The 18863-nt window shown below is 39.0% G+C and overlaps 1 protein-coding gene and 1 pseudogene across 1 annotated transcript; one reads left to right on the top strand and one right to left on the bottom strand.

The window, feature by feature from the left end:
• Positions 1-7151: 7151 nt before the first annotated feature.
• On the bottom strand, positions 7152-18684 carry BCAS2 (BCAS2 pre-mRNA processing factor). The gene is made up of 7 exons (XM_016124398.2): positions 18551-18684; positions 18349-18441; positions 15642-15712; positions 13482-13643; positions 10365-10415; positions 9672-9752; positions 7152-8686 (listed from the first exon to the last, which is right to left on the bottom strand). The coding sequence occupies exons 1-7, from the start codon at positions 18641-18643 to the stop codon at positions 8560-8562; spliced, it is 678 nt and encodes a 225-aa protein (XP_015979884.1). The 5' UTR covers positions 18644-18684; the 3' UTR covers positions 7152-8559.
• On the top strand, positions 15368-15486 carry LOC118613063 (annotated as a pseudogene).
• Positions 18685-18863: the final 179 nt, after the last annotated feature.

The following is an 18863-nucleotide window of genomic DNA, read 5'->3' as shown; positions in this document are numbered from 1 at the left end:
TATAACACATACAAATTCTGCAAAGGGAAACGTATTGAAAATGCCGGATCTGCAACTAACATATTGCCAGAGAATAAGTTATATCCTGTGCTATAATTATGTATTCAGCAATTATGAACACTAGGAGAAAACAGCAAAGTTGTAATTATACCAATTACAATTGATTAGTTGGCTTTAACATAAAAAGATGTGCTCATTTCATTAGACTCTCTTACTCCACAAGAAGGCTCTAATAGCTTAAGATATCTGGTTTCTCTTTAAAATCCCTTTTTATAATTAAAATCAGTGAATTTGGAAGAATACTGTGAATTTGTATTATTACCCATGATAAAATTTTATCTAGTTGTGCTACAGTGTTCATTGTGTTATGCTATTATGTTTTCCAATTTTCTAGTCTGTTTTTCCTGTGTTATCAGAATACTATCTGCATTTTTTACTAAACAAAATAATACAAAAGAACTGTAATAGCTGGAGTACATCAATATCCACTACCGTTAACATCTTGTTAGAAATTGAGATTAAAGGAATTGAGATCCTATGGAGAAATTGAGGTGGCAAGGTAACTGCTATTTAAATAAAAAATTCTGTTTCTTTGCAGGTCTCCAAAGTGTGAATTTGACAGTTTAGCAGCACAAGTTGATAATCTCATACTCTTCTGGCAAGTGGGTGCTCTTTATATTTTTAACAATTAAAGTGAAGTCCATGTGAGATTAAATTTAAACTAAAAAAAACCAGAAGGATCCTTCAATGTGCGAAACACCATAGCAAATTAAATATCTCCATTTTCTCTAGTCATGGAATGGAGAACAAACAGTTGTTAGGAATTGCTGCTGCATGAGTAATTTATTTAACTTTTTAGTAACCTTGTGCCCTCTCTGGTCAAATTAGAATACTGCAAGGAATAAGCAGTTACTCTCTTAAAAGTAGGAGAGCATACCAAAATGTGGATCGAAGGGAGACTTTCAAACTTAGCGTGAAAAGTACAAAATATAAAATAAAGGCAAAGGACATTTAAGTGTGGCTAAGTAGATGTTCTTAGCGTCAATTTTCATGAGTGGCTAAGATTTAATTATAATTATAATTATAATCAAAACCCTGGCATACATGGTCATTAACAGAATTCAATTTAAGAACGCTATTTTCTAAACTAAATGCACATTTTTCCTTTGAAATAATTTGATCGTATTATATGGAGGAAGAAGGGAACACTAAGGTAGAATGAAGCTGAGCTTTTTACTGTCCTGAATTCTGTAACCGTAAGCGCCACGCCTAAATTACTTGACCAAAATTTTAAGATCTAGAAAAAGAAAAAATTATGTTAGGGTTATTAACACCCCTCCTTCTCCTATTGTATTTAAGGCACTTCTTTTTTCTCATTGAAATCTAACGGGACATTTGGTAGACCTTCCATTTCATTTCTAGGTTCTGCAGAGTGAGATTATTTATTCGTATGAAGAAAATTTGATTATAACAAAATGCTGATACTCATTTTAAAGGCATTTCTATCTGTAGCAAATTGTATATAAATTAACATTGCTAGTGCCCTTTCTGTCCTCAATTTTTTTGACATTCTCTTGTAATTAATTTTTTTATGATGGTGCAAAATCAGCTTTGAGAAAACAAAAGTTTAACTTAAAGAAACACGAAACATTGAAGTTGGTATTAATGATTTTTTACTGTACAGTAAAATCTCATTTTAATGAATATGAATTGCTATGTTGTATCCAGATCTCATTAAAATGGAAATTTACTGCTACTGTGCATAGACAGACTATTTAATCATTTAAGTAAAATAAATGCTAAGTATATTGTTCACACTATTACAGCACAATATCCTTTTTCTTTGTCTACACACCACCTTTTTTTCTAATGTTAGCTTGACAGTAATTTATAGTGTGATGTTAGATAAGGCATCGCTATCTAGGTGTGAGATTCCTGGTTTGTAAAATGTGGAAATTAAGGGCATGACTTGCAACTCGCATGGACCATTTCAGTTCCTATCTCACTGGACACGACCTAGTCACATGGTTTATGCACATGATTAGATGAGAACCTGGGAAATTAGTTCTTAGCTGAGCGGCCATGTGCCCAGCTTAAAATTTCTATTATCATAGAAGAGGGTAAGTAGTGGTCCATGCTACAATAAGTTAATGAGTTAATAAGCTCTGAGTTGATCCCTTTCCATCTCAAAAGACATATAAGAATTCAACCAAATGAGATAGTATTAATAGGGGTAATCTCACATATGCATCATATATTTTTAAGGGCAACTATTAATATGTTCAGATCTTGACCTACTGTTAGTAATGAATTACTTGTCCCTCATCTCTCAAAAAATCACTAGAGCAAAGTTAGGAGCTGTTGACTTTTGTGGTGATTTCTCAGCCCATCTATATAATAGACCAGTAAAAATATCCCAGTTCTTCACTACTAAAATTATACCGTAATAAACATAACGGGTCTATTATACTTTTTTCTATAAAGAAAAACATTATGGGAGAATCCGGGGGAGAGTTGTTTATCATACTGGGCCAGCTACGTCCAAGGGGTTCTCTCTGAACTAGAGAAGATCTGATGTATAAGATATTTTTATCTGCACAACTTCTTTCTCTCCTTCTGCTGGTAGAAGCATCTTCCCCATCTTACTTTGGGGAATTATGACTCTGATCCAGTCAACTGCCCACTATAGGACTCTTACCACCGAGATGACAGGTACATGACGACGGAGGCCTGGCTAACTACGGCACCCCAAACCCTTGCCATACCTCCGAGTCCGAGGATTGAACCTGGAGCCCAGACCAGGTCTGCCAGAATCCTTCTCTTGAATTCCACATTCTGAGACAGCTAAAGTGGGATGATGTAAGCCGCGAGCTGCTCTGGCTGCTGTAGTACACAGGAAGCCTGTCTGTAGGAGAGAACAGACCAGAAAAGCAGAGACAGAAAAAGAGAGATGAAAAACAATTAGTATGACACAGAATTCTTGGATTTTGTCCACCCTGCAGCCAGCTCCACCTCTGTCCTTACCAGTTAAATGAACTAGTAAATTGCCTTTTACTGCTTAAGATAGTTTGGTCAGCTTTCTGTCTCTTGCAAACAGAGTTCCGCTATGCAGAAATAGACTCTAAGGATGAAGGAGGCAAAGAGGCTCTAATGTAATAAATGCTAGTCCTTAGGGTAGACAGCAGGGTAAAACATAATACACAAACTTTCATTCATAGATAAGTTTACAAAATGTTCCATTGGTCCATCCTATTCATTTTTGATTCCGTGATATCTAATACATTAGCATTAAAATTAAATGAAATGTAGGGTTTCTACCTGTGGCCATGTACTCCTCTGGAATCAAACATAAATAGTACTTTCTGGTACACAGAGTGGTTATCTTTGGCTTATAAATAATTTTCATTTTTTTTTGTCTGCATTTTCTGAATTGCCTATATAATATCTTTTTTACTATGTTCATCCAAGTCATTATTATTATTAACTATTGTATTAGTTACCTATTGATGTTGTAGCAAATTAGTAACTTTAAGCTAAACAAATTTATCATTTGACAGTTCTGGAGGGCAGAAGTCTAAAATGAATCTACAAGGCTGTTTCTTTGGGAGAACAGTCTTGGGGACATTTGTTTCTGTGCCTTTTCCAGTTTCAAGAGGTTGCCTATATTCCCTGGCTCGCAGCCAGCTCCCTTCATCTTCGAAGCCAGTTTAGCATCCTACTTCCCTCCTATGAAGACCCTTGTAATTAGACTGGGCCGCCCAGATAATCCGGGATAATCTCCCCATCTCAGAAACCTTACTCACATCTGCAAAGTCCCTTGTGCCAAGGGTGTCAGGGCCTGGATAGACATCTTTGGGGGCTATCATTCAGCCTACCATGGCTATCTACATATGAATGAATCTTGAAAGGTAATTAATAGAAATATATTAACATCAAAACTGAGAAGACTGAAAAGAAATCTGAGTCCATCTGTGCTACTCTAACAAAAACACCATAGACTAGGTGGATTAAAGAACAAACATTGATTTCTCACGTCCTGGATGCTTCGAAGGCCCAGATCAAGGCGTCAGCAGATTTGGTGTCTAGTGAGAGCCTACGGCCAGGTTCATAGCCAGCAGTCTTCTCATTCTGTCCTCACCTGGCAGAAGTGGGGAGGAACCTCTCTGAGGTCTTTTTCATAAAGGCACTAATCCCACTCATGAGGCCCCACCTCCAATACCATCACTTTGGGGATTAGGCCTCAACGTATGAATTGCAGGTGTGCACAAATATTCAGTCTATAGCAGAAGGCACTATTTCCATGGTCGGATGAAGGTCCTTGGGGAAAAATAAGTGGAACAATCTCTGGTTCCAGCTTTCCTGATTAGGCTCTGAGTTTTCTGGCAATGCTGGAAAGCAGGCTGAGTACTATAGGCTTGGCAGGAATAAATCCAGGGGATGAACTACTATGAAATGCCTCCATCAGGACACAGAGCAAGCCCGGCGTAGGCCAGAAATATGGGCCAGGCTCACAAGGGTATGCTGCTCCTCAGGGTAAAAGCTGGTACAGTGGTAGCGAGCATCTTTGTGACGACAGCTTTCAAAAGGTTTCTTTCTGGAGTCATGCCATCCCAATATGAATTGGTTGTCTTCCCTCTGAGTGTGCAGACAGTGTACGACCCTGGAGTCCCTTTCTCCTTGACTCCCTTCCCCCTGTGTTAGAGCTGAACAATGCATCCTTCAGTAGCTCCTTTAGAAAATGCTCAGGAAGTAAATATTTTTGAGATCACACACTGAAAATGTCTTTATTCTATCCTTACACTTAACTGATGATTTGACTATGTATAGAGTCCGAGGTTAGGCATTTTTCTTAAGAATTCTGAAGGCACAGCTCCATTACCTTCTTTCCGGCTTCCAGAGTTGATGTTAAATCCGAAGATATTTCGATTTTTGATTTTTAATATAACAGACCCTCTTCTCTCAGGTCTTGCAGAATCTTTTTGTCCGTGCTGTTCTGAAATTTCACAAACACTTCGGAGTTGGTCTATTTTCACCCGCTGAGCTGGGATCTTGGACTTTGGGAATTCAACCTTCAGCTCTGGAAAATTCTGGATTTTTGTTGATGAGTCCCTCTCTTCTGTTTTCTCTGTGCTCTTTTTTTTGCGGGGGGGGGGGGAACCTCAAATTACTTGACCTTCTGGACTAGTCCTTCTACTTCTTTGTTTTCCATTTTTGCCTTGTTGGCTCCAGTCTGAGCAAGTCTGTCAACTTTAATTCCTAACTCCTCTATTGAATTTTAATTTCTGCTACCATGATTTTGAATTTCTAAGAGCTATTTTGTTCTCCGAATGTTCCTTAGTAAAATGGCTTCTTGTTTATGTTATGGCTGCAGTATCTTCTTACTTCTCTGAGGATGGATGTGTTTTTTAAAAAAAACAAAAGGCTTTCTTCCTGCACTATCTGTTGTTCGGGCCACAGGTTTCCTGTGTTTTGTTTCTTGTCTTTCGTGATAAAGATGTCTCTCACCTATCTGGTAATCCTCAATTGTCTGTTCTATTTAAGAATGGGTAGGGGTTGTTGAACCTGACTACTGAGTGATTGGCTGGGTCATTTGTTGGGAAACCCTCAACTTCAATACCGTTAGGCTAGTCATATTCTCCAAGACTTTTCCAATTCCTGCTGAGAGAGGGAAAAGGGCAGGGGACGGAGGGATGGATCACAGCCTTGGTATGTGTCCATTCACATAATCCGTTTTCAATACAACACCATAGCCCTCAACCTTGTCATATGAAGTTCCTAGTGCTGCCATAATAAGGAGGGTGTTTTAAAACACCCAAAGAACGTCATTGCCTTACACTTCTGGAAGCTAGAGTCTAAGGTGTTAGCACGGCCATGTTTATTTAAGGGTCTAAGGAAGAATCTGTTCCATGCCTCCCTTCCTGCTTCTCGTGGTCCCCGGCAATCCTTGGTGTTTCTTAGCTTGTAGACTCATTCTAATCTCTATCTTCATGTGGCGTTCCTCCCTCATTGTGTCTTCATTTTGCCTTTCGTGTGTGTGTGTGTGTGTGTGTGTGTGTGTGTGTGTGTACAGGCACGCCTCCTCTCTTCTTTAAGGACACCAGAGTGATTTAGGGCCCACCCCCTAAATGATGATGCCTCCTTGGCTCTGTCCCACTTAACAAGGACTTTAGGATTTGAGTTGATGGAAAGGGAGTGGGGCATTAAAACATGTCCAAGTTGAAAAAAAAAAAAGGTCCACAAATTCTTCAACACTATTTCCATCTAAGGTGGAATCTAGATCTTCTCTCTATATGGACTGGCCTCACCAACTTGCTCTGTAACCAACACAATGGGCCAGAAGGAACACCATGTGACTTCTGAGGCCAAGTCATAGAAGGTGACGGAGCCTCTGCTGGACTCTGACATAGGCCTTTGGGGCCCTGAGCTGTCATGTAAGAAATCTGGCGATGCTGAAGCCACCAGGTCAGAGACCACATAGATGTAGAAAGTGAGGTGCCCAAAGCTTCACGAATATTCCAGCTCCCAGTCGCTTGAGTCTTCCCAGCCTGGGCATCAGATGTGAGTGAAGAATCAAGAGGACACTAGTCCCGGCCACCATTTGACCACAAGGTGAGAGCAGCCCAGAGTACTCTGTACCTGAACTGTGAGAGACGATAAACGCATGTCACTGTTATAGCACTAGGTTCGGGGCGACAGTGATAACACACTGGAATGGAGGGTAGAACGGAAGGCAGAGGGGGGAGGAAGGGGAGGAGAAAACATGTATTTTATAAAAATTAAGAATAAATTTTTTTTTTTTGAAAATTACAAGTGGTAATGTGATTAAAATATTTAAGACAAATTACAAACATGCCAGTGAACTTGATGGGAACTGAGAGATTTCTTCCGTATGGGTTAGGAAGCTCGGTCTCTCGAGGTTGATAGCTAAGGGTGACTATTTCACTCATCTCTGCCCAGTATTTTTCCCTTGTAAGATGACAACAGAAGGGACCTCGAACCAAATTGTATATTGTGAGATAACCAGTGTAAAAATCAATTGTTTTGCTACATATGTTAACTCTCTTGCAGAAAAAAAACCTGGGCATTTTACCTTGAGAGCTTAAGTCAGAATGGTTTATGCTGTAAGTGACAGGAAATCCAACTCAAACAACTTGCAAAACAGGCAGTTTATTGGCTTGCACAGCGAAGGCCTGGCAGCACGGCTGGGTAACCCGCGGCAGTTCATCCAATGTCACGCACGCTGTTTTCTCTTAGCTTTGCTGGGGCCATCCTCAAACTCCAGTAGTTATTTGTGGACATGTGGAATCTCAATCAATCAGTGGGATAACATTTTATGAGTATGATCAGTTTAAAGAAACAGAATTCATCAGTCTTATTTCACTATTTGTCACTCACTGGAGCTGCTGGCTTCTATGGTAGGCCACAGAAATACACAAGCTCCACGATCTGGTCACTACACTGGACTGGGATTCACCAGCAAAACAGAACAAGAAAGTGAGGGCTCTGAGGGAACATCACAGAAACAGGAGTTTGGCAAGGGGCAGGGATTACTTGAAATCTAGTCTCTCAGGCAAGGAAGAACAAAAGATACAATTTCTTGGGGCTGAGTAGGTACAGCTAATTGGATCAGGCAAAGTGGAACAAATCCTCCCATAAGGCAATACAGTTAAAAAAAAAAAAAAAAAGATTGCAATGTTTCATGCTCAACTCATTTTTTAATCCATTAAAATTAAAATTAAAATGTAATTCTCTGCTCCATCTCCCTCGCCATTATAAATATGTAGCAGTGATTTGTAAAGGTCTTTTTACCTGGAGACTATTTGTTCTTTGATATGTTGCAAATATTTTTTCTGAATTCGGCAGGAAATCTTTTACACTTTTTAACTCCCTATAAGTTCAGGGGTAAGGACACAACTCCAGTGCTAGACTATCAGTCTGAAACCTGGATGAACGTGGGCAAGTTAAAACCGCACCTGTTGTGTGTCTGTGTATGGGAACAACAGTAGCTACTTCCTAAGGTTTTTCTGAGGATCAAATGATTTTTTTTATTCATGTAAATTCAGTTCATTTATCTAAAGCGTGTAGAACAGCACTCAGCACAAACTAAGTTTTATGTAACTTACCTATGATGAGAATGATGACATGTGATGTACTTGGAGCCACTATATTTAACTCATTTGATAATCAAGAATTTGTATAGAATTATGTCCTTATTTGAAACATATAAACCGGAAATTCTAATTCCTGGACAAGTTGAAAGCTTTCAACAAAGATCTCTTGGATATAAAAAAGGTCCAAGCGTGGCTCAAAATTTATTCTGTGATATAATATTATTCTAAAATCATAGTTATTTTGAAAGTCTTTTTTAATGGCAAAAAATATCACCAAGTTAAAATTTTTTATTTTGCTACTTGCAAACAAAATAGTTCACTCTATGGTTTCTACACACTTAACCACTGATAACTTCTGTAAGATGCTATGTCCTTCACAGTTCAGATGCCTGATCTTCTGTGAGGGCCCAGCTTGCCTTCCTTTTCTACCCACAGAATTAATTCCTTTTCAGAAGTCTTGTCGGATGTTTTCTTTGTTGGCCTCTCCGTGTTGCTGCTTAATTTGAAAGATTTCATTTTCTAATTGCACAATAGTCCTTTCAATCTCATAATTCTTACTGACCAGGGATACCCAACTAGAACAAAAAAATAAAGGAAAAATTACTCATTGTAAAATTTCTCCTAGAAGATTTTATCAGATACACATTTTGAGCCAGGGCCTTAACACTGGTGTTCACTTTTAACTTTCCACAATGGGGGAAAGTGAGTAAAGGGCGCACAGGGTCTCTCCGCATTATTTCTTACAATGGCATATGAATCTGTAATTATCTCAAAATAGAAAGTTTAATTAAAAAGGGAAATCAGAAAGAGTTGAAGAGACAGGAAAGAGTGAAGGAAGACAGTATTTAACTGGGTTAACCAAAAAAGAAGAGAACACAGGGCAGAGGCAACAGTTAAAGAAAAACGGAGAAATTTCTAGAACTGATAAAAAAAAATTCCAGAGATCCAAGAAGCCTTTCCCTGACCACAGGAGAAAATCTCTAGGACAAATAATATGGAAATTTAGAAGATTAGCTTGAAAAAACATGAGAAGATGCATAACAGATAACGTGAGGTGCGTGATGGAGAAAAGATAAAGAGCAGAGCAAAAAAGAAAAGAAATTATACAAAAATTCATGATTATATTTAAAGATCTGTATAAACTTATTCGTGTATATGAAGAACATTTAAAAAATAAAATATATAAACAAAGGATAAGAAAACTGAGATGCAAACAAATTAGCAAGAAAGTATAGAATATCCATACTTCCTGGACGAATTTAAAACATAGGTAATTTTTTCCCTTTAAAAATAGGTAAAATTCCATTCAGAGCAGAAATGATGAACTGCAAACAGGCACTCTAAGACCTGACTCAATTAGCAGTGGTTCAGATTTTGGCAACTTTGATTGCCTTCCAAGCTCATTCTTCAGAAAGAAGCAAAGCAGTGAAGAGCACGATTCAGAAAACAGCATTTCTTTGGCACTTGCGGCATTCCGTTTGAATACTGTTTGAATCACATTGTTGAACCTTGATCTTAAATTTGCTACGTAATTTAAATGATGAAATTACAGGTACTCACTTTGACTCCATTTCTCTTAATTTTGATCCTGCTGTGAGTTGCATGTTCTTTCGCTGCCAGTTTAAATCTTGAATATGTTTCCTATAAAAAATTGTTTATACAACCCACTTGCATTTTAACATAAGACTACAATCAAAAGAAAAATCCATAATCAATATAATACATTTTTAATCCCTTGAGAAGAACAGTTATCCACTAATTCCAAGGATTAAATTTCTTCTAATTATTTTTCAACTTTAAATTTCATAAAACATGCTCACTGTGAAAATTAAACACACACACGCAGAGATTAAAATTTTAAATCCCTTCCTCACACATTCTTCTTTTTCTCCCTGATAACTGCTGCGCGGTTTTCGGTGGGTGTCCTCCCAGACTCTTTTCTACCTGTGTTTGTGCATGCAGAGTTTTTTTTTTTCCTTTCACATAAATCAAAATATACGTGTTATCCTGCAACTTTTCCCCCTTCTAAAAGCGCTCTTTCAATGTTTGCAGACTTGCAAATTGCAAAAGATCTGGCAGAGATATTTTTAGGCCTCAGATCTATTTCTCCTCCACTCAGAGGGCAAACCCAAGGCCAGAAGCTGGACAAAGAGTGGATCAGCCACTGCTTACTCTCATGACCAGAGTCCACTGGTTCCCTTTTCTTCTATTTGCCCAAACTTTATTCTGAAATAAGAGGAAAACGCACTTTACCTTAACTTCTGGAGCTCTTTCTGTGCGTGTTCAATCATATGAACTAGATTTCTAAGGAAGAAAAACAGAAAAATGAATGTACATTAAAATCTAATAGGACCAACTAAAAATGAACTATCTAGTTGATTCAAGGTCAATTTTCTTTGCTCAAAAATAATCTTTATTGAGTTCTCTGCACCAAACACCATATTAGACACTAAAATATTAGCTCATTTAATTCTCACAAGAATTCTTTGAGGTAGGTATGATGATCCTTACTTCGTAGATGAGAAAATGAGACTTAGATTAAGTAACTTGGTAAAGGTAAAAGAGTGTCAGAGCGGAATTCTATTTCAGGTCTTCTAAATTCTAGAGCCTGAGCAGTTTACTGGTACCCTAACTCTGTGAACTTTTCATAGAGAATATAGAAATATCTGGTGTAAATACACCCATTTAAACCCTTTCACTTCTGTATTTCTGCATCTATCTTTACCTTGTCATTCTCCTCTCCCGTCTACTGCTGCCTAAAGAGAAGGAAACTGGCCAGTAACAGCTTTCCTTTCAATTACCTCCTCCAGTTTACGTGTCTCCCCCCCTTCGCCCATCTCCCTCTTCAGTGTACAAGTCTCCCCTCGAGTACTCTCAACTTATTTCTAGTAAAACCTGCTGCATTGTACAGTGAGTCAGAAGATGGGTTCTAGTCCTAGCTACCCCCTAAACAGCCGTCTGTCCTTGGATGCGTCACTTGACATCACTGGAACTAAGCCTGCTTATTTATAAAATCAGGGTACAGAATGCTCTCTATTAACAAAATACTATTTTCTAGGAGTCCTGCGCCAAGATCTACTTAGAGCTGGAAGCTTTCTGCCCAGCGTGTTTGATGCTCTCAAATGCTTTCATGAGGAGAAAAACTTAACGTTGATAACATACAGTACACCTCCTCTGGAGAAGCATCCAGTGGGTTTGGAGGAGACAAAATATGCTTGGGGAATGGCCAATGCAGAAGTGTTATGTAACTGATGGAAAATAAATGACGTGCACAGTAATCAGTGTAGTTACTCAGAGAGGGAGAGAGTAGCAGAGGCAGAATTTCAATCAAGAAAGACAACGGAACAGATTAGGGTTGGGCCTAACGCACACTGAATCTGGGTGGCATAGGTAAAGCATTCCAGGAAGTGGCAAGGCATGAGTAAGGGCCCGGGACGGGTTTATGATGTTCACTAGCGAGGACTAGTTTGGCTGGAGTCAAAGGCTACAGCTGAGGTACAGCCTTTTGCCTTGAGTACCAGGCTAAATAGTATGAACCTGACCTTGCAGGTAATGAGGAAATATTATTTTTTTCCCCCTCTTTAATTCCTCCTTCCCACTTCCACCCCTGACCTACAGATGTTGCTATCTCCCCTTACGAACTGGATTTCTGAAGGCGGGGCATCTCCTCCCACAAGCTCACAGCAGGCACCCAGGGTATGGTCCATGGCTCCACCTGGGGCGGGAACCCAGGACCTTCTGCGTGTCAAGCAGATGTGCCAACCACTACTCTATGGAGCCACCCCATGAGAAATTATTAAAGGTCAGTTTCTAGGCAAGTTGACAGCAGTGTTCTCCTCAATTTAATGTTTGTTTGTTTTTGTTTTTTGTTTTTTTTTTTTACTTTTGTTCCTGCATGCATGTTTTCCACTATTCCTGAAATGTTCTCACTCTACTCTAAATGTCCAAATTTCACCCCTTCTTAAAGACCCTAATTCTTAATGTCCCTTCTCTGGATCTCTGTAGTTTACAGATCATAGAACACAACTGCAACGCTTCTCCCCATACTGGCCCCGAAGTACCACTGGTTATTTGGCATAGACTATCTTATCTCAACTAGTTAAAGCTTCTTGAGAAAAAAGATCACATTTTTCCATTTGACACACAAATTTTCTTGGATTGATCTGTCTTTTAACTCCATTTTTCATTTATCTCCCTTGCAACATATTTACCAAAGAAAGATTTGTTCTGTAGCTTCCCAAATTCTGGATTTTGCCCAATGGAGCCTTACTTGTCCATATTAAACCTAATTCTGAAAATCCGAGAAAAGGTATTTATCATTTTGTGATTCTTTTTTATTATTTAGGAAACATACTCTAACAAACAGTTTTTTGCACACTCATGAGGTTCAGTGGCCTTTTCTCGAACTGTGAGTAGACATTCAGGGGACCTGGAGAGCTCAAAGGAGCTACAAAGGTCATCTAACTGCCTAATATTACGAATAAGGAAACTGAACCCCAGATAGATTACAAAACCTGAAGCTAGTTATATGCAACAGAAACGGGACCTCGGTGGCTTGTTCTGATACTTTTGTTTCTGGTTTTCTCTACATAGTTGATTCTTATTATTTGCGGATTTTGTATTTATGAACTTTCCTACTCTTTCAAATTTATTTCTAACCCCAAAGTCGAATACTTGTAGCGTTTTCCAAGCATTTGCAGACGTGCTCAGAGCAGCGAAAGATGTGAGCTGCCAGATGTGCATGTTCCCAGGTGGAGTGAAGCAGGAAGACGCTCCGCCTTGTTTGAGGTCTTCTACGGAGACGACCAAAGGATGAAGTTTAATTTCCAACTCTGGCAAGCTACTTAACACTTCTGAACTTTGTTTTCTCTTTATAAAGAAAACAGAATCTGCCAGGATAAGTTGTTTTTCGGATTTACGTGTGTAATCTATGTGAGATGTGTACATATACGTATGTACATATTTCTCCCAGGAGAACTAGGACAGTGTTTGCTAATTAAGTATTCAAGGCCAATTCTATAGAACATAACATGCAACTAAGGAGAATCAACTGCATAAACCGTCCCCCACGTTAAGGATTACGTCCTGCCAAGGTGTGATGTAAGTTAGACCTCGGAACTCATTTTATTACAACATTATGCAATAAACGTGGCAGTCAGGTTTAGGTCCCTTTAGTATTCAAACTATGAGGTGGGTCTCAAAGCAGTGGCCTTTCATATGGGTTATGGGCCTCGGACATGATCCCAAGTGAAAGTTCAACTCTGCTATTTTAATCCCATTTCCCCTACCTACTTCCCACATTAAAAAAAAAATGTCAAAGTTGTGAGTGGCGTGGGTTTTCTTTGTAAAGCAAAACAAAAAGCTCCTTACTCATTATATACTTTCCAGGCGTTGCATCCATGCTGTGACATCAGTTCAAGATTCTCGATTCGGACTGCTTGATGCTCTAACTGGGCCATAGAATTGTTCACACATTCTTGCCATGCAGTAATGTCATTTTTCTGACCAGAGGAAGGGGCTGGAAGTTCATACCTGAAATTAAACAACCATAAAATAAAACTACATATTCCCCCAAATCTTTTCTCTCTCCTCCCAACAGAATGCCTCATAGATCTACATACAATACAAAAACTACAGAAGACTGGCGATAAGATGCAGATCTCAAAATAATAATAAAACTATTTATCCTGAGGAGCAATTAATTTACATATAAGACAGCACCATTATATACAGGAACAAAAAAATGTTCTTATCAACGTGAACTGATTCACTCAGCTGAAGTACATTCACATAAATGGCTGTTATATTAGCTATTAAATGATATTACTGAAGAATACTTAAAACATTAAAACCTTTGGAATGTACTAAAGAAAAAAGCGGGATACAAAAACTGTTATCATTTTTGTAAATATGCATTTTTGTAAATATGCCTACATCCATCAACCCTCATTTCAAACTCATGAACCACACCCCTCTAGAGAAAAATACTGGACCTCACTCTATTTTCTTCATACCCAGTCCTTCAACACTGCCAAGAGCCAGCAAATGTACTCTTCACAAATCTCAGCTCATTATTAGAGTTACTACAAAGTAAGTTTTAATTTCCACTTTAATGTTTTTACTAGATACTGTAAAACCTTAAAATTATTCCTGGAAAAAATTTGAGAAACATGCAACCAGGATCAAGAATACGGCATTTCATTTTTTTAAAAAAAGCTTTAAACATACATCTTATAAATGTGGCATTTTTCAACTTTCTGATTATAACTTACAATAAAAAACATTTTACACTGTGACCCAGTACACAAATACACATAACTGCACAAAAATTTCACAAAACAATACTTATCTTTACATGGAATGCATTCTGACATTTTCTATCCCATTTCCTTAAAAAAGTGCTGTGGTACCTAACTAAATTTACTTCACAATCTGCTGCTTAATAAGTCATTACCTATGGTTTTAAACCTACTACCCTAAAGGAGGTAGTGCCATGAAAACCCTTACAGCACAAGCACCTGGAAACGGCAGCACAAAGGAGTCGGCGGCCGTCGTCCTGCCTGTCACTCAAACCAGACAGGAACTGGTCCTCTAGTGCCACAGACTCGAATCCCTCTGACAGTCAGTCAGTCTACAGGCATGCTGGGGAGACAGCCTCACTGGTCACGAAGCCCTCTTCTGAAGGACTTTGCTCTGACAGATTACTTTGTGGTTCTCATAATTCCACAGTTCTTTCAGAACTGGAAGGGACCGCAGATGTTAAGCAAGCCAATTCTCCATTTTGGAGAAAGGAACGAAGGGTGGTTTCGTTTTTTTTCTCTCCCTGAGGAAGGAGAAACAGTCATGTGAAGTGGTGGGGGGTGGGGAGGTCGGTGGGGGGGGTTGTGGAAACGAAGTCCAACCACGTGGGCTCTCCGCGCTGCCTAAAGCCGCCTTGCAGAGGAATGAAGCGGGGTCATTAGAGGCCCTAACACTCGTTTTGTCAGTGAAGAACTACAGGTGTAATCGGGAACATTTCCTTGGGAATTCTTAAGCATGAACTTCGTTACAATTAACCATTCTCCTACAGTCGGATTTTAAAATATTAGACTTTTAAACAACACTGTAAAGAATATCTTTGAACATTAACACAGGATTCTATGAACCACTATTTTATGAAAAAACAAATATATAAAAAAAGACAAAAATTTTTCCCTTTCTACATTTATTTTAACATGGCTATAGTAGTTTTACTAATAAATTAAAATTAAACAATGCTCTAGGGCCATGCCACCCTGAACAAGCCCAATTCTGTCTGATCTCGGAAGCTAAGTAGGGTCGGGCCTGGTTAGTACTTGAATGGGAGACCACCTAGGAAGACCAGGTGCTGTAGGCGTAAAAAATAAAAAATAAAGGATGCTAAGCTGACAAGGTCCTTGTAATCTGTGAGGTCAACCAAGGGTTGCCTTGCCTTAAAAAAAAAAAAAAAAAAAAAAAAAGAAAATATTACACAATGCTCTGAGCCCAGCTGAATCCAGAAACAGGACTTACCGTTTCATACTGAGCAATTCAATTGGTTGCCGAGCAGCCAGTCTTTCAAATTCATTTCTCATTATGTCGGTCTGATGTATAAATGAGAGAAAGAATTATTTTCAAAATCATGTCAACAAACTAAAATTAACCACCACCAAACGATGACTCTAATCTATTTCAATATTTATACTTCATTATTATCCATTTTAACAGATCATTTCCTTTCTCCTGTCTTCTCTGCATTAAATATTCTCTAGGATCTGAAGAACACACACTCTCTCTCTTCATAGGTAAAGTGGCCCACAGAGAAGAGGATTTATCCTAGATTAGTGGTTCTCAGGTCCAGCAGCACATTAGAAATGACCTGAGAGCTCCAAAAACAACTCCAATCCCAGCCACATCTCACCCTTTCTACATCCCACCCCAATTTAACTGTTGAGGTAGACATGACTATAACTTTTGTTTTTAACACCCCCACTGATCTTAAAATGAAGTCGCCAGAGCTGAGAACCACTTATCTAAGTATTTATGGGGAGAGGCAGAAGAGGACTTAAGACATAAATGAGCCTAAGCCTATATCTCCTTTTTTGGTCGTGGCTGCTATTTTCACACTTTACTCTTTGCCAAGAATGGAGAAAGGGGGAAGGGGCAAAGGGAACTGGTTTCTACTATCTGGTCTAACAAATTTACTGTTTTCAAAAAAGAGGTGGTATAACTTTACTTCTTTGAGTCCAATGTTTTGGTCAATAGCCTATTCTATTTCTGTTCTGGATATTTCCAGCCGAGTATAAAAAACTGCTTAAGTGAAATATTCATTTATAGGAATACCAGAGTTACCCCACATAATTTCCATTTTGAGGGCTTCAACTTTAACAGCCTAAAGGAAAAAAAGGCCTTCCAGAAGCCCATATTCCTTGTTTAAAAGTTTTATATTAAGCATTTCTTATTGGAGAAAGTGTTTTTTTTTTTTGGACTACTGCTGAGTTACACCCGGCTTTAAAAAAATGTAGTTATCTAGTTTCCTGCAGAAAACAAGGCTATTCTAACTAGAGGCTATGCAGAGTGATAGATAAGGAATAACAACTAACAATAAGATGAAGAAACTATAAAAATGCAGTACAAGCAGTCTTGAGCCATTAACATAGGTGCCCTAATCTAACTCACAAGACTAGTAAGTGACAGTTCTGGAGTTTTAATTCAACTCTCTCCAAAGACTGAGCTGGTGCTCACAGGGCTAAGGCATGAAGAGAACTCCAGGGGTGCCTGGCACAGTGTTTTCACTGCCTTAGAAGTTCTCCATACATCCAATTGATAAATATTTGGGTGCCTATCCTGTGCCAGGCACTGTTCTAAGTGGTGAAGAAGATGAAAACGATCCCTGTCATGAAACACTCATCCCAATTTAGACAGGTCTCCCTCCACCATCCTGTCTAAAGTTGTCACCCAGTCACTGAATCGCATCACTTTAATTCTCTGTATAGCTTTATCAGTAACCTAATAATTTTCTGACTTATTTGTCTGTATTCACACTCTAGAATGTAAGCTCCATGAGTACAGATCTTGCCTATCCTGTTCCCCCATACCTGGCAATAGCACAGACCTTCATAAATAGTTGTTAAATGAATTAATGAAAGAGCAGTTTCAAATACAGTTTGAGGAGTGGTTTAGGTCTTGGGCGAATTAGCGTCTCTAAGCTGCAGTTTTCCCATCTAAAAAAATTGGGATAATAAACACATAATTATATGGTCCACAGGGCTATCTTTAGAAATGATAGCGAGCTCAGCAGACTATGAGCTTCTATTATTAAAAAGAGTTAAATAATCAGTACAGTAATTATAAAGATAAGATGCACATGATGTATTTAAGAGAGCTAAAAAGAAAACTGGTTCAAAAAGTTTGTGACTGCAGTTATCTGAAAGTTTCAGGAATCAATCTCATAAGAAAGCATTACTGTACTTAGTTACTGATGTGCTGAGATCTATATTTGGATAACGACATTTAGAAAAAGCATGGGGAAATTGTTTATCATAGGAACCTCTCCCACTTAAAACTTAGTCAACATTTTTTTCATGTTACTTCAATATAAATATTGTTTCAATAACAAAATTGTTTCAAATAAAGGGTTACCTGTAACGGAAAACCCCCAAACATGTATTAAAACGCTTAACAGAATCCATTAACTTAAAAATATCTTACATTTCACTTAGCTGATTAGACACTAAATAGTATCTTGAGGGCACTTCTAAACTAAATATTTAAATGATATATTATTTAGATATGATCGGTCCCTTCAGTCATTCACACATCTAGGCTTTATAAAAAGGCCGCCCTCCAGCGGTTCTCAGGACCTTAGGCAATTAAGCTTATATGTATGTTTAAAAACTCTAGACCACTTGTTTTAGAGCGGTCCTTAGCGAGGAGAGGATCCCATTGAGGATTCACGCAAGGAACCTATCCCGGAAAAACATACAAAGTAAATTTTGCACTTTTAGGATGTTCGCGGAGCCCAAGAAAGTCCTTTTGTGGGTCTGAGCATTAAGAACTCCGGAGGAAAAGGTTTATCTATCTAGCTGTTTTCAATGGATTGACAATAACTACACAAACCAAGCAAGCGATGCTTAGAGCGGGAATTTGGAATTCACGTTTACGTGGGTGAGGCTCTCGAACTAAATAAAGATTCGCAGGAATCCCGGTTCATACGTTAGGCTCAATACATCACACTTACTTCAAAAGCAGAATAATCCGGGGCTGTCAGGTAGCTCAGGTAGTTCTTAGTAGGTCTGTATCTGCGAGTTTCCTCCTCCACCAGCGCCGCAGCCTAAGAACGAGAAAAGAGGCCAGTGTAGGGGCAGCAATGGTTAAGGTGCTTCTTCCAGCACAAAGAGCCAGCGAGCGCTGAGTCACCTACACAGACACCGCAAACTCACCGCTTCCCGCACACCAGGCGCTTCATAACCTTGGTCAAAATACGGCAGCGCATCCACCACCACCTCTCCGGCCACCAAACCTGTACCCGCCATTCTTAAGTTCCCCCGAGTTTTCTGAGTCTGCGCAGGCTCACGTCAATGCGCCTGCGCTCGCTGCCGAGCTAATTACGTCACCGGCGTAGCGGCTCTGACGCATGCTCAGTTGTTCGTTCTGAAGGCGCGCACGGCCGGCTGCGAGGAACTGCCCGGCCATTTTGTTTTGGTCGGACGTGACGTCACGCCGTAGTTTCCCGGAGTCAGTGGACAATCTTAA

Source organism: Rousettus aegyptiacus, unplaced genomic scaffold (assembly GCF_014176215.1).
Source record: "Rousettus aegyptiacus isolate mRouAeg1 unplaced genomic scaffold, mRouAeg1.p scaffold_m13_p_17, whole genome shotgun sequence".
Taxonomy (NCBI): Eukaryota; Metazoa; Chordata; class Mammalia; order Chiroptera; family Pteropodidae; genus Rousettus; species Rousettus aegyptiacus.
The sequence above is the reverse complement of the archived record's forward strand: the minus strand, read 5'-3'. Positions and strand labels throughout refer to the sequence as shown.